Consider the following 17,169-nt stretch of genomic DNA (forward strand, 5'->3'; position numbering starts at 1 on the left):
CAGATAAGTTGTTTTTCAAGATAAAAGTTAAGGTTTTTTAAGGTAATATTTAAAGTGGTGCCCCCTGAACTTTTAAAGTAATTTTAAGGCATATTTCAGGTAATTTAAGGCAAGGCAAAATCACCTTAACGTTTCAGGCAAGTTAAGGTGTTTTTTTTTCAGGTAAATTTATCTTTTTTTTTTAATGTGTAAGCAATTAATGCTGACAAGCACGCATTACAAAAGAGAAGAGATATTTATTAAAGTCGCATGATTACTGTTGCGTTGAATAGAAAGTCTGGCCATTGACTAGTAGTATGTATAGTTCTTGAGCTCGTAAAACATAATGCTAAATCGTATGCTGAGTAACGTGTGTGGTTTGAACCAATGGCTGCTGTGACCATTAACAATGGTAAGTTATTAAAAATTTTATTGATTTAGTTTTGTTCAACATTATGCATGTCAATTTTGAAACTATTTCAAAAAATGATAGTTTAATAGTGTGTACTTTTTCACAATAGAATGCGTGTGTTTCTATGACATGAAATGGTATAAATTAACTGGAGCAAGAGCACTAATAACTAAATAACGACTTGGTTGAAACAATTGTAAGCTGGACTAGGTCGAGGTTAATTTCACGTCAGGTGAGATCATTTATGATCTTTTAATCGCAACACAATCATACACAGGCCGGTAACATTCCCCAGCTACTTGAGATTGAGCCAATTTCTGGAATATAGACGATCAAACCTTGGTCTGCCTGAATGCCTCCATGTGCAATTATAATCTGTGGGCTTATTTTAACACGTGATTGATTGAACAAGGATCTCAACACTGTGTGAAATTTTTCTTCCAAAATCATTGAAATTCAGTTTTTGTTGACGTCATGGAATTGCGGAGTCATTTTAGTGCACACCCTTTTGTACGATTTTTCGAAGATCTTTTTTGCAATTATTTGCCTTTTCTGGTGATTGGAGCTGATCACGTATGATGTTGATGCGTGTGATCGATGTTTTTTTGGCATGTGACGCACAAAGTTGTTTCTGCACATTTTGTTAAATTACACCTGAAAAGACAATTTCATTCCCAAGAAGTTGCAACGTTTTATTTATTGTAACAGGACTGCCCAGGAGCGTACAGAATGCAAATCAAAATGTATTAAATTCATGTAACCAATTAGTATAAATTTATTTTTTTTGGCTAACTCGACCAACGGCAACAAGAATAAGGATACAAGGACCTTATTAGGCTTTTAAGTCTGAGTTGTTGCCAGATGATGGTACCAAAAGACGATTAGTTACTGCGCTTTGCAAACTGTTGCAAAATACGGATTTATATTTCCGACTTAACTTTTTTGTTCTGTTCTAGGGGCTTTTGGCTGAAGCGGAAGACTATTCCAGTCCTAGAGAGTTTTTTTTGACAATTGAGCGTTCGTCCCTTTGACTAGTAACTTTGGAGATAAAGAATAGTTTCCCAGTTCTTTCGTGCTCGTTTATACTCCATTTAGGGAGTGTGTTCTTTTCTGGTTGTCTGAATGATGGTTGCAGTTCCTTTTCTCAGTTGCCTAATTTAGGTCAGTCTTTTCCATTTGAGAAAATTTTCTATACACAGGATGGAATGTTTAGTTTTAAGATATTGTGTTGATTCCACCTTTTTACTGCGATAACATGCCCGAGTGCTCACATTTAATTGTTTCTCTGAAGTTAAAATCATATTTTTGTCAATTGAGTCAACTAATAGTGCAGACTAATATAAACGGATCAATAAGAAAGCGTTTAGAACTGTTTCCTTTAGTGATAACGGGACGCAATTCTGACGTGCATTTCTAATTTTTATTTCACAGGCCAGTTTTTAAGGAACATGTTTTACTTCTTCTTGAAAATCTAAGTTTTTAGACAGATGTGTTTTTAGGCTGACAAACACTGACTACTGGATGACTTCTTTATCAATTATAAAGAAGTCGCTTGGGGAACCCCACTGTCTTATACGATTTGTCAGTGTTGTTGACCCTTCAGTGAAGTAATTTTCGTCTTCTTAGTGAACTAAAACTATCAACAAATGATATGCTTTATTTATCAAATCCAATTAAATTCAGTTTTTCTATTAAAACTTGTATAAAATAAAAAGCTTAATAAAAATTCCTGGAAGGCTGCTGAAACCAAATTGTTTATGTCAGTGTGATGTCTTATGAATTCGGTAGTGTACACACGAGTTGTTGAGCGTTTTTTCACTCAAACCCAATCTGTTTCTACTAAAAAAACTTATAATTGTTCAAGAACTCATCAACTTGTTCTTTCACTAAAATTTCACACAGACCATAGATACACATGACGTAATTGATATGGACCAATATAATTATCTGATTCTTCCCGATCATTTTGTGTGAATTGGGGTAACTTGAGCAATTTTGAGCTTTTCTGGAAATGCTGATCTATAAAAATAACCACTTATTATGAAGCTGAGATGTTTGCTAACGGCTGATCCGGCGTTCTTCAAAGAGTAGACAGGATTAAGTGACGGCGTTGGGGTTTCCTTCTGTCCAATGTATTAATGCTACGGATACATTCTGGCTCAGTGATGAAAATCTTAATTCTTATTGCTATGCAAGAAGCTCTCAGCGGCCCGCAAAAAAAGCTTTACATTGTAAGATATTGGTAATATCAAGACTGATATTATTTGCGATATTCCAGATTTATTTAGCTGATGTCTGAGTGTTTCACAAGTTACGGCAAAAAAACTACGCTAACGTAACGACGTCAGAATTAAATTACTTTTCTTGGAATATGTTAGCGAATTTCTTGCAAATGTTTGGTCAATGGATGAGCAAAAATTTGTCATTTTCAGAAATTTTATAAATTACTCTCTTATTTTCTTAAGTCACTGGCGTTTCCAAAACAAACAAAAAATTTTCATGGGCTTACAAGGAAAGTTGAGCGAAGCACTTTTTAGTGACAAAATGGCAATTCTGTTTTCAACCTTATCTCCGAATTTGTTCCGTTTTCATGCTCAGATTAATTATTTGGACACCCTTTTTCATCTATCAAGCACCAATCGCGACGGTAAAGGACGTGAATCCTCGCAATTTTTCTTGCATTTGTGTTTTTTTGTAACCAAAACGCTTACAAATTTGATACCGAAGAAACGGGACCATTTTTCCCCTAAAGGAACGGTTTTCTGACTACATGAGTTTTAGAGAGAAAAATTGTAGTCATCATTGAATAGATAGATCTTTTCCTCTAATAAAAGTTTTCTGATGAGAAAAACAGCTATTAACTGTTAGCACTGTAGAATGTGAAATGTTTCTTACCCCTACATAAAAGTCAACAACATTTTTAAAATGAATTAATACTAACACTGAATTTTGCATGTTTTGGTGAGATCATTCTGACGTTTACCCCCAAATATTTAAAATATCAAGAAACAAACAAAACACCGGACTGAAAATATTGTAAGGGAGAAATAAGTGACGACGTTGGGGTTTCCGTCTGTCCAATTTATTAATGCTACGGATACATTCTGGCTCATTTCTGAAAGTCTTAATTCTTATTGCATTGCAAGGAACTCATTGCAAGAAGTTAGTAATATCAATATTGATATTGTTTGCGATTTTCCAGATTTATTTTATTTATTTAGCTGATGTCTGAGTGTTTCACAATTTTCTCAAAAAAACTACGCTGACGTAGCGACGTCAGAAATTAATTACTTTTCTTGCATTTTTTAACGAATTTTTTGCAAACGTTTGATCAATGGATGAGATGAAATTTGTCATTTTCGACATTCTGTAAGTTATTCTTTTAATTTCTTAATTTACTGGCGTTACGAATTTTCATGGGCTTACAAGGAAAGTTGAGCGAAGCACCTGTTAGTGTGAAAATGGCATTTTTGTTTTCAAACTTATCTTCGAATTTGTTCCGTAATCATGCTCAGATTAATTGGTTCGACATCGTTTTTCATCGATAAAGCACCAATCGCGACGGTAAAGGGTGTAAATCTTCGCAGCTTTTCTTACATTTGTGTTCTTTTTGTAACCAAAGCGCTTACAATTATGATTACCTTAAACCGAAAATACGGGACCAGTTTTCCCCCAGAAGGATGGTTTTCTGAGTACATGCGTTTTAGAGAGAAAAGAGTGCCAACCTAGCTAAATTAAAATGGTGGCGGCCTAGTTATAATTCATAGGTTTTGGAAATTGCAGTCACCATTGAATAGATAGATCTTTTCCTGTAATAAAAGTTTTCACCCCCGAATATTTAAAATATCAAGAAACAAACAAAACACCGGACTGAAAATATTGTGTCAAAAAATATGGCGAGAATGCTTAATTCAGTACTTGTATAGGAGACGTAGATGAAAATTATTGACTGATTTTTTGTATTGTTATGTAGTTTGTAAAAAGCCGTAAAAATCTTTTCGACAAATATATGTGGTTTTGTTGTTTATTTCCGATGAAATCAGTTTTTGATGCTATGAACTTCAACAAATTGTTTTTATTTGAACGTTACTTTTTGGCAAATTGTAAGATGAAATTTATTGCAGCCTTTTTGGCGGCCAATTTGGTTTAATCCAGTTTTAGTCTTCTGATAAATTTTGGCTAAAGGTCGGTAACATAATTTAAATTTCCGATATATTATTTCAGCTTAACGCAAGAGATTGATATAAAAAGAGATCGGATAAAAAATTTCTCACGAGGTTTGAAATGTATGGACTATGTTGATCTGAGGACATTTTCTCAGAAATTTTTAAATTTTATTACATTCCTTGATTGCATGATTATGACTTTTTTCAAATAGTTAGCAATAGCTGGCTTAGAAGGCCTATTGCCGACCACGTTGCGTATTCAAATGTCCGCTTATTGCATTCTTCAATTATTTCCCTCATTCATTTTCCATATTCCATTTTCTCGGTTCTCATATTTCAGTTTTCCCGGCGAATTTGACTTCTATCCGTATTAACCCCTCCTAATATTCTACTTCTTCCCCCTTTATTGAAATCATACACATTCAAGACATTGACAAATTGCTTTCTTCTTCACAGTTCACTACTCGAAATTGAATACGGTCCTAAGACCATTTAGCTAGTTCCTCTCATCCACTTTTCCCAACATGGTGGGCAAAAGGGCAAAAACGGTACTTATTGTTTGAACAAGGAAGTGAATGAAATTTAAAGAAAGTATCCCCAGGTCCCATGTCGAGGTGCCCTTAATGGTCCGATCAATTCAGAAATTTTTTATCAGACTTAAGCCTGCTTTTCCACCCCAGGCCAGATGTTGGCAAAACAAGTCAACTTGTTAAAAAGCGGCCCCGCGCTTTGAGGTGGTCATGGTCAGATCTATCCAGACAATAATCAGCGCTGATCAGACTTTAACTAGTAGTGATCAGAATATTGCTTGTTAATGGCCACACTTTGTTGCCAAAAACGCACATTGTCTGACAATTAAAGTACACATCGAATTGGGATTGCATGACTTCAGTTGTGGGATTTTTTTTCTGTTTAGGAACATGAATTAGTTCATACCTCGTTCATACGTCGTCAACATGTCTAGAATGTATCGAAGTAGAAGTAAGTCACAAAATGTCTGAAAAGCTTCCACTGTTAGCTGTAAATCTGTCTGATGAAAATAGCCACTAATTTGACTTGGCATTTCGGCTGACGCATTGACAGCATAGCTGTCATTGTTGCTTCTGTTTCATTACGCAATCTTGTTACGCAACTTTATATTAAGTTCAAATTGTCCAATTACGCTTCAATCGGAAACATTACTTTTATGTTGAAAAAAATTATAGTCGAGCGGGAGTTAAAACCGAAGCCAAGATCGCCAGAAGATAAAGAAAATTGAAAGTAAATCTGGAAAGAAGGTGATAGAGTGTAAGAGAGGAAACTTCTGAGATATAAGACGCAAGAATATATTTTCGCTGATTAAACTAGAACATTGTTCAAAAACTTTAAATTTAATTTGCTCTGTAAATTATGAGCGTAAGGTTAACCAATATCTATGCATTTATTAAAACAAGACGGCTCGGTAATGTGCGATCGCACATAAGGTTCCGACCCCGCTCATCCACAATTTTGGCATAATTGTCTACCAAATGAGGAACAGATGGAAAAACACAAAAAATTCAAGTATTTTTCAAAAAAAAAATTGGTGTATGAACGAAAAGATAGCCTCCAAAGCAAACAACTCAGTGAAGTAAAAAAAATGATGCATTAGATTGATGAGATGAGCCGATATTAAGAAAGCGAGCGAAGACGAACGGCAAAATCAAACAACAACAACAAACATTAATTATATCAAAAAATTTATGTCCTTTTTAAAAAACAAAACTTAATATCAAAGTCAAAATAGCATCAGATAAAACTGAAAATAAACAAAATAAGTTGTAACCCACAAGACAAGATTGGTTATTCACCATTTCATAATACAGCTTGGTAACAATTAGAAAAAAAAGAACAGAAACTTTAAAGTTAGAAAGTTCGCTGAATTCTTTTAAAAAACAATTAATTAGAAAATAATGAAAACCATTAGGAGTCAACTAAAATTTTCCAGAGGTTTACAATTACCAATGCTTCTATAGAATGGAATTAGGAACTCTTGGTATTCAATTTTTTACGCAGTTACAAAAAGAACAACAAATAGACAAAAAACTAAAAATCAATTAAAACTTGCCAGAAAATGCTTTGGGAGCCGAAAAGCCATACTTTGGCCACCAAAAATTGATCAATTGCACGTTCGTCGAACACCGATCATGTATTATGTGACCTCTCATTAATGAAACTAGGTTAAAATTAGACCAAAAGGAAAAAAAAGCAAGATTATATAATACCTGTTTTTATGGAAAAAAATTTATTTCCAAAGACATGAAAGCCATTAATTATAAAAAAAATTGAATAGGTTCGTTCATTCTTCCAAGGAAAGCCCTCGAGACCTGCAATTATCCAGAACAAGTCTTAAGTCTACAAAAAGAACGTCAAATATGACAAAAATCAAAAATTAATTGACTTTTTTTTTGTGAAAAACCAGTGTCGAAGCCAGTAAAGTCATAACGAATTCTCTAAAAACATTAAATTTTGTGATACCAATCCCTTTTGACACCTTCCCTTGACAAAAAATGTCATCTTTAGCCTTTAATTAACGAGACCAGGTAGCAAACAGACAATAAAATGAACAAAATTGCGAAGTTGAAATTTTTTTTTCATTTTGGAAAACAGTTGTTTTCAAAGTCATAAAAGCTATTATCTATCTTCTAATATCAGAACATCGGCTCATCTACTCTTCCCGGGAAAAGCCAATCAAAACGGGTCATTGTACAGGAAATTAAATACGACTATAAAGACAAAGTAAAAACGACATTTAAAGACAAAACTAAAAAATTCATTTAAATTTTTCGAGAAAGTACTGTCGAAGCGGTAAAGAACCACAATCTATATCGTTAAGGATTTAAATATTATCAATTGTGCGTTTTTTTGAACTTGACAAATGTGATACAGACAACAACGCGATAATTTCACATAACTAGAAAACATGAAAAATGGGCAAATACCAAAAAAATTTAAAAAATTGTGAAATCTAGTAATATCAATGCCAGAACACCATAACTTAAGGCGTAAACCGCAATAAAGACTAAATGTGAATTCAGCAGCAGAAAGAAGGAGCACTCTTTGATTGCTGACACTAAGGTGAAAGTTGACCAAATTAAGAGAAAAATGGAGGCAAAGTTCAATAAGCCATTTTTTAATTAAAAATCAATTACTTTAAAAGTCAAAACGACCATAAGCTTTCAAGCAGTCAACTAGAGAAATTAATTAGGAATCGAGCTATTTAGGAAGCCTATAGGATCTATCACTAGTGAGCTTTGATTTGAAATGTTCTGTTATTTAATTAATATAAAATAGATCGAACTTTTTTTTTTATAAAAAACCGACTGACGACAATCCGAATTATATTTGGATTGTAACGGTCCAAGGTTGGTAAATAACTAGTCCTGTTATTGTTGATTATCCATTAGGATTAGTTGGTGTTTGGAATGTCTTTGATATTGATATTTTGTTAGTTAAAAAATCGAAAATAAATGCTGCGTTTTTGATAATCAACGAATAAAGTTAGCAAAAAACGGCAAAGTTTTGTTTACAGAGCACTCTCAACGGAAGTTGAAGTGGAATTAGCCCTCTTTTCAGTCTACAAAGATTGTGTTAGTGGTGTTGGTGTGCACTTCTTGCAAATTTAATCAGAGTGGACTAAAGAAACTTATTTCGAGCTGTTTTTGATGAAAAGGTCTGAATTTCGTGAAATTGTTAGCCGGAATTTGTGACCACAAAAATTCAATGAAAACAGCCAACAATATATTTGGTCTTTAAACGTAAAATCAACAACATTTTCTTGAAAAAATTTATTAAATTTTATCAAATTTGGCGAAATTTTAGTAAAAAATTCCGAAAAAGTGAATGAAATCAACTGAATTCACTCTATTTTCTCGAAAGTTTAAACCTCGATATCACCCTGTTAAAAACGAAAATCAAAAAGATTTTTTAATTGCATATTCTACGCTGGACAAGCTTTCTAATGATACCAGTCTCAACTCTCTACGATGAATATATCGATCGGCCAAAATTGACTGAACAAAAAAAAACCCATTTGAGTATATAGTCCCTCCCCCCCTCAAGAGGGGTCGGAACGATTACTTTTCCGAAATAATTGTTTTGATGAAATTCAAGTTGAATAGAAATTACAAAAAATTAAAGTGTTGAAAACTCAAGGTTTTATAATAATGCTATATCACGATGATGTACTTCTGTGTAAAAAACTAGAAAACTAGGGAAGGGAGCGTTTTTATTTGATTCATGTTCAACTTGAAAATAAATTGTAGGTAACTAGATAGTGTTTATATTCTTTCCAGCACAAAAATGGGTTTGCAAATTTCCTATTAACCCTAATTTCAATTGCATTGGGTACCAGGCAACGATTTTTTCAATTTTTCAAACTTTTGTTCCGACCCCAATTTAGTGAGGAGGGAGGAACTATATACTCAACTGGGTTTTTTGTTCAGTCAATTTTGGCCGGTCGATATATTCATCGTACAGAATTGTGAGTAATATCATTAAAAAGCACGTACATCCTAGAATATGGAATTAAAAATATTTTTTCGATTTTCGTTTTTACAGGGAGTTATCGAGTATTAAAGTTTTGTGAACATTCAACTGTTTTTGTTCAGATTTTCAGTAATTTTTGCTATTTTTTGGCGCAATTTCGGTAATATAATTTTAAAAAAGTTTAAATTTTTAACCGCAGAGTGTTATTGTTACCTTTAGAGATAGAAGAGCGTTGCTGAATTGTTTTTATGTGTTTTTTTGCTAAAATTTTTGATTTAGTTTTCAAAGTTCGAACTTTTTTCATCGAAAATTAGCACAAAATATGCTTTTTTGGTCCACTTTGTTAAAGTTCGCCAAACTTAGTGACCTAGCCACCTTAACATAGACTCCCAACTTCCAAAATAGCGCTAGTTGAACTTAGGCACCCTATAAAAGTCTTAGGCACCCTTGTTTTTTTTAATATTTGAAGAATTTCACTCAACAATTGGTCTGATTCGCAAACACTTGGAACACTTGGGCAAATTGTTGGGCGCGCGGCAAAATCGGGGATTGGTTTGATATTATCATGGATTCCTAGAATCAGAAACTTTCAAGTTTTATTTTATTGCTGCCTACTTTCTAAAAATTTTGCTTTTATTCTCTTAATGTTAATTATTGATAAAAATTTTTATTCACGGCTCCATTAATGACAACTCCCACTTAAATTAACACTAGGCTGAATGTAGATAGAGTCTCTTTTCAGGGAACCATAGTGCTTTTTTAGTGATTAAGGAAATTTTAGTGATTTTTTTGAACCTGTCAATCTCTTGTATTATTTTAGTCAATTTTGCGTATTCTCAGTATTTACCGGTCAATATTTTTTCCCTATAGAGTACAATCTAATTTATGATATTGATAATATTATGATATTTGTGCATACTTGACAATTTTTGATGTTGTTTTTATTCTTTTGTAAATTTTCACAATAGTAAACAGTCTAACCAAAAAAAACTTTACAAAATTTGGAAGTGAATTGTTTTTTTTTTCATTACATATGGTTTTAAGGGCTGCGACACCATTCTCTTGCAGAATTTGTTAGTTCTTTTATTTTTGCCCTCTGTTTGCTGTTATCGTTGTTGTCGTATGCCAAATATTTGGCAATGAAAGGTCTCAGTGGCCAACTATAGATAAATCATTGAACTTAAAAGCTGATATCGATAAAAAGCTTATGGTTTTATTGACTTTCAAACTAAATTCCTAAAAAAGAGAGTAATAGTATTCTTCAAATTATCCCTATTTGTTCAGATTCGGGTTTCTTTTCGTGTTTTACAATATTGTATCGTTTTTGTAACTTCGCAATATTTAGTGCTATTTTTAATGTTTTGTTGAATCAAACAATATATTCTCTGTTGTTTAAACGTTTTGACTGGTGTCTTCATGGCTTAGACAATTTGTTTCAGAATAATTTTGTGAAATTTAGATACTTTTCATTTTTGTGGTTCTTTTTGCTGTCAATTTGTGATAGTCGTTTTACAAAAAACTCTATGATGATAAAATGAGACGCAAATGAAGATTTTAAGTTCTCCTGGATAGATATTTTTAATAAATTTATTGGTATCAACAATGTGGTTTCGTAAAGTTGTGTGTGAAATTTTTTAGTTCAGCTTGTACTTAATGTTATTTTGTAGTCCTTTGATTTAGTCTCACTAATTGCAGGCGCAATTATTTTTCCAGTTAATTGCAAGACAAACTTTCTACTTTATTAGTCGAAAGTTTTTGTTCTCTATTACTTTTGAAAATATTTGTTTTTTTTAAAAAAAAGACAATAGATTTTTGAGAATTGCCAATCTTATTTCTGTTAACTTGTTAACTTGTAGCTTAGCATCTCTAATGACAGGTCACGTCATTTATCTATTGAAATACAATTTGCTCTTCATAATGGTTTTAATTTCTTCAAATGGTCTTTTTGCTTGGTACAACCACTTTTCATAAACTATTCGTTATTTTTGCATATTTGCCCCTTTTTTGCAGTTTTTTGTTTTTTTTTCACAGTATTTCAGTAATGGGCGTCATTTGACTCAATTTTTTTTCACTTTAATAAAACGAAATCGTTTCAATGCAATAATTTCAATGTTTTTAATGAACAGCTTAATGTTAATTGGCTGGAACATCGTTTTCGTGCAAAGATTTCGTGCAAATTTTTCCTTTTTGCCTGTATTCGTCGTTATTTTTGCAGTCGTATGACATATCCTGGATAGTGAAAGGTCTCAATTGCTCTTTCTGGAGGTATAAAAGAATCTCTCAATGAGTTCGTTTGATGCTTAATGTTTCTAATCAGTTCGAAATTTATTCTTTTCAAAAAAGCAATGTTTTAATAAATTTTGCCCTTTTGCTCATTTTTTGTTGACATGTTACCAAGTCGCATTGAGGATAAGTTCCATATTTTGTTCTAAAGAAGTACAGGTTAACCTTCTTAGTATAAGTTTTATCTGATGCCATCTTGATTTGGTTATTAATGATTTTCAAAAAATGGACGTTTTGGTCGTAATTAATATTTGAAAACATTTGATTTTTTGCCGTCTTTTCTCGTACTCATATTATGGTAGTCACAGGTCTCATAGGCCCTCTAAGGTAGATTGTTTTATTCGTTTATTATTTTGTTGAACAACATGTTGCCGTGTTAATTTTTTTATCTCTTCTTCATTTGGTAGACAATTAAGTGAAAATGTAGATGAGCGGGGTCGGAACTTCATGTGCAAACTCACATTACCGAGCCTCCTTGTTTTCTTTATATGCTTTAATTCGTTGAAATGGGGTTTCTAAGGTGCTTCGGAGTGGTCGCTCTGAAAAGACTTTTTTCCTTTCCACAAAATGAATTCCTAAAATGTTCTATACAAAATGAACACATAGAGTGATTTCCCTGATACGCTGAATGAAGTTGTGTAAAGTTGGATGAATGTACTGCTGAGTCAACAATTTCTCACAGAACGCTATTGATTTAATTGACTTTACACACTTTCCGTTCATTTTTTTTTCATTATGTCAATTGAATAATTTCTAAACTTTTGGCTTGAGATTCGTTCTTAGAGCCAATTCTGCCGTATCCTCAGTTTTTGTCCTATTGCAATTTCTATTGACTTCTGACTTCGTCTGAGAAAAAGATAAAATATTCGGGATTTTTTATAAAATTATAATTTTGGTTGAAAGATTGGACACCACACTTCGAAAAATTAGTACTTTTAGAAAAATTTTATTATTTAATTATTGCTTATCCAATTCATGCGGCGGATCAGAATATCTGTAAATTTAATGAAACACAACTCTTCTTAACAAGATTAACAGAAAATTAATTAGGAGTGGAACACTATTTATAGCTAGTTAAATTTAATATTTTTAAAATTCATTACGAAAAATTATGGTGAGTAGCTACAGAACATTTTCTGTTGTTAGAGAAGCCAAACGGTTTAAAGCATCGAATATTAAAGAAATAAATAATCTAACTGGATGTACTCAGAAGGGGCGACTAAAACCGCGCTCTGTTCACATATCTCGACCTCTAACTCAAAAAATTTTTGTAAAATGTTTGGCCGAAAAATGACTATATATATTCAAGTTGTTTTTATATAGCTTTTAAAAAGTTTTTTGAAATTAAGTTAAATCACTTTTCGTTTTTGTTTACAATTGGTTTGCACTAAAAGCGGACTAAATTGTGAGCATAATGAGTTTTGTTGCTAGCGAGATTAATTTGTTTGATTTGCGGTACAGACATATTTATTATCAAATTGCTCAATCGAATGCCAAAAGACACAAAAACGTTTACACAATTGAGCTCAAGTGAATTTGAAGAACAGTTCAACTGCTTTTTCATTATACATGGATCCACCACCGGCATCCCCGGTTAGAAAAATGCAAATTTTTGGTCCGAGTGTGTGTGTGTGTGAAAGCGAGAGAGAGAGAGAAACTGAATAGCATCTTAGAAGGCGAATTTAATGTGTTGATTTTTTAACCACAACAAGGAGGCTCAATAATGTGCGTTCGCACATGATGTTCCGACCCGAGCTCATCTACATTTTTTACTTAATAGTCAACCAAATGAAGAGATAACAAAAACATATGTTTGAAATAAAAAAATCGTTATAAACCTAACTTTTTATTGAATTACATAATGCCATGCCCCATTACAACACTCACGAGTTCTGCCATTAAAAAGACTACTAGAAAAAAAACAAACAACAAAATAAGCAAAAACAAAAATTTCAAGGCAAAAACTCAATATCTAAACTTAAAAGCACATAGTAACGACGTCAAAATGCAATCAGAAACAACCTTAACTACACAAAGTTACTATTTTCTAACTATACAGCAGATGAAAACTTTCCATAATAAAACTAGGTAACAAGTCGACAAAGAGAAGAAATAATGAGGCAAAATTCAAAAATCGATCAACATTTTCTAAACCAATAAATTCGAAAGTCTTAAAAATCATTAGCTAATAACGAAATAATTCTAGGCAAAATTAATAAAAACCATTATGAAAGCAATGGGACTTGTGTTTGTTTAGACTAAGCCATGGAAACGGACTAAAGATACTGAAAAACTCAAAGAAAATTACAAACAATTTGCGAAAACACAAATTATTGAAGCCATTAAAATCGTTAGCTATTATCTGAATAATATATAGTTTTATTTCAGTTTTTATGTATACTATTTCAACTAATTTTTTGCTGAAAAAAATAAGATCATTTGAGCCACATTTCGAAAATCATTGGGATCTTATTACGCGATTGTGCTAAAGGAAGAGAAAAAGAAACAAAAACACCACTCGCAAAACTTTTTTTAATAAAAACGCATATTGTCCTACAAACAAAACCACAGTTACGTCACAATACCAATAAACATGTTAATTTTTAAAAAACAAGGAATTGTATGGGACCTCTCGATGATGAGAATAAATTACAAGTTGACGAAAAGAACAACAAAAACTAAAAAAATTAAAATATTTTTGAAAAAGTTTAACAGCAAGAATTTTATGATTATTCGCTATAAACTAACTGACTGCTTTGAGTAACACAATTCATTCATTGCTTAGTTACAAACTTATCAGATAGATCGCATTTTACGGCTCCATAAGGAATATAAAACAGTCAAAAACAGCAAATTAAAAGAAAATGAGCGAGAAAAGTTTCGAGTGAAAAGCCATTACAAAACTGAAAGTTTCAGTAAAAAAATTTCCAATTTCAATTAATAATTTAACAGCAATGAGAGGCTTCTTTTTTAGCAATATGACTTCAAAAAAATCAAGAAATACGATAAAATACATTTATCCAGAAAATTTTTGAGAAAACCCGTAGTATCGACGCATTAATTTCAATAGATTTCAATGGAAGCCAATAAATACGCTAAACTATGCCTCGATTGGACTAAAACGATGTTTGTCATCAATAAGACATTACAACAAATCACTAACTATGAAAACAACCACAAATACAGTCAAAAACCAAAATTTCAAGGGAAAAGTGCGAGAAGAAATTGTCGAAGCCATTTACACCATGAGCTTTACCCTGAAAAATTTATCTATGGTCTATGAATGTCTTCTCTATGTCAAGGGGAGCTATCAATTTTAAGATAATGTGATTAGATTTCAAAAGAAACCAGGGTTACGGAAAAAATATACAAAAATTTAAAAAAATTATGAAAACTCGTGCATGGAAGTCATACAAACAATAGTTAGAAGATAAAACCGCTAACTAAACAAGTTTTGGCTGAATTAAAAATGAAAGAAGACCTGAAATTACTGAGACTGATTTCACGAAAATAAGTTCACGATTGGTTAATGTTCAAAAAAAATTTTCGATCAAATATTTTCAATATCTTGACAGCCATTAAATTCTATAGCTTTGAACGGATGTCAATAAACACGCTCAGTTACGGCTCAATGAGAGGACAAAAATTTTTGTGACGCACCTACTCAATAAGACATCCCAATAGGCCTTATGACTGTAAAAACGACAAAATTTAAGCAAAAACTAAAAAATCAGGAGAAAAGTGCGAGAGGAAAGTGTGGAAGCCTATTAAACCATACGTTTTTCTCTGAAAACTTTATCTAAGATACAATGAACGTCTTTTCTTTGCCAGTTGGAGATATCAGTATTAATATAATGTGATAAGAATTCAAAAAGAACCAATAATACGAAAAAATCCAAAAAATTGAAAATTTTGTGAAATCTTGTTTCATTGTTGTCAAATGACCAATAGTTCGAAGATAATACTGCTAACCAGATTAGTTTTGATTGAATTAGGAAGGAAGAGGGTACTATAATTACTGAGACTGACCTACAAATCACGAAAACAAGTTTATGATTGGTTAATATTGAAAGAAAATTCCGAAAATTTAATTTCAAAGTCGTAACAGCCATTAGTTGTCCGTTTAAAGAACTAGATAGGTTCATTTAAAGCTCGTTACGAAACCTACTGCATTTTTAGTCAATGATTTTATGCCATAGAACTACAAAAAATTTTGTAAAACCTGAAAATGAAAGTCAAATTTTCAATTAAATTTAGAAAAAACTCAGAGTCGAAGCAAAAAAAAATATGAGCGATTCCTTGAAAAGGAATATTTTTAATCGTTGGGCATCATTTGACTGTAAATGACTTTTGTCATTAACTCAAACTCGATATGAAAAGTGACTTGTCTCAGAGTGTCTAAAAAACAAAAAAGAGAGGAAAATTTTTCAAAAAAAAACTGCACTTGAGTTGAATTCTTTTTTTTTTTAGTAAACTTCGTTTTCAGACCAGAACTAGCCTTTTTTATCTCTTTCGTTTATTAGTAACAAAAAATTATTGCTTATTGTAGCCTGAAATATAATTTTGATTTTATATTTTTTAATAGAAAAGATTCTAAATTTTCATTAAAATTACACTAAAAGTGAACAAAATCATGCAAATATCCCGTGTTCACACAAAATTTTAAGCCTCGATAACTCCTCGAAAATTACGAAATTCAAAAATATCTTTTTAATTTCGAAATCTACGCTGGAGAAGCGTTTTAATGATACCACTAACATTTCTCTACGATGAATATATCGATCGGCCAAAATTGACTGAACAAAAAAAACCCATTTGAGCATATGGTTCCTCCCCCCACAAGTGGGTCCGGAACAAAAAGCAGTTGGTCTTTATTCTGATCTCAGAAGGCTCAAATAAAGTTCCATTAGTTGGATGCATCCCTAGTCGATTTAGGACGTTAATCTTGTGGTGGTTCTATGTGCTTAGAGTCAGAGAAACAGCGTTTTTCTTGAAAAAAAGTCAGATAAATCAATAAAAAAAAAGCTCAGATGGATGACACTGGAGTCTTTGATATGACGTTTATCAGGGCCTAAGAAACTAGCCACAGTCATTAGAAGCTATATTGTTTACAAAAATTATTAAAAAACGGCAACATCATGGAACGATTCAATAAAGGCAGGCTTTTCGATGTTAATCTTGCAAGATTTTGCAAGAGGATGTTAATCTTGAAAGCATCTTGCAAGATCTTGCAAGCTTAACATCCTCTTGCAAGATCTCGCAAGATTAACATCCTCTTGCAACATCTTGCGAGATTAACAGTATTTTGCAAGAAACTTGCAAGATCTTGCAAGATTAACATCCGGTCTCGACTAGGGTATGCAATTGATTGATGCAACTGTTAGAGGAAATATTTTGATTTAATGTAATCTATGCCGCCATCAAGTTATTTCAGTTAACAAATAAGAATCAGAGTATGATATAATTAAGCCTGCTTTTTGAGAGCAAACCATTTCTAGACAGAAACAAAAGTGATTTATTTGTTTTCAGAAAAACTATACATGAGCATTTTTTTCATAAAGTTCTAAACTAATGTCAATTGTCAACTAAACAGTCCGAAAAACCCTTTGAATTAGAAGTTGAGATGGGTAGAGATTTCAGTACATGATAGCCCCTTCTAGATGCATTCAGCTACTATTTTTTTCAATTTCTTTAATACTGGATACTGTAAATTGTTTCGCTTCTTTAACAACTGAAATGGTTCTATAGCTACATGCTTTCTCAGTTTTCATAATGTTCAGGAATCGAAATAGTAATGTCAAGTAATGTTCTGTCAGAGCTGTT

At 32.3% G+C, this 17,169-nt stretch overlaps 1 protein-coding gene across 5 annotated transcripts in view; it reads left to right on the forward strand.

Moving 5' to 3' along the window:
- The first annotated feature begins 264 nt into the window (after positions 1-264).
- Positions 265-17,169, forward strand: part of LOC142344039 (uncharacterized) — a 103,541-nt gene continuing 86,636 nt past the window's right edge. The window contains exons 1-3 of one of the 5 annotated variants that reach the window (XM_075395505.1): positions 265-391; positions 1,891-1,998; positions 5,474-5,538. In XM_075395505.1, coding sequence (XP_075251620.1) covers positions 5,514-5,538 — 25 coding nt within the window. In that variant the 5' untranslated portion in view covers positions 265-391; positions 1,891-1,998; positions 5,474-5,513. The remainder of the gene's footprint in view (positions 392-1,890; positions 1,999-5,473; positions 5,539-17,169) is intronic. The other 4 variants (XM_075395506.1, XM_075395507.1, XM_075395504.1 and 1 more) reach the window with 4 other exon arrangements.

This window comes from Convolutriloba macropyga, chromosome 8 (assembly GCF_964194025.1).
Source record: "Convolutriloba macropyga chromosome 8, txConMacr16.3, whole genome shotgun sequence".
NCBI classification, from domain to species: Eukaryota; Metazoa; Xenacoelomorpha; order Acoela; family Convolutidae; genus Convolutriloba; species Convolutriloba macropyga.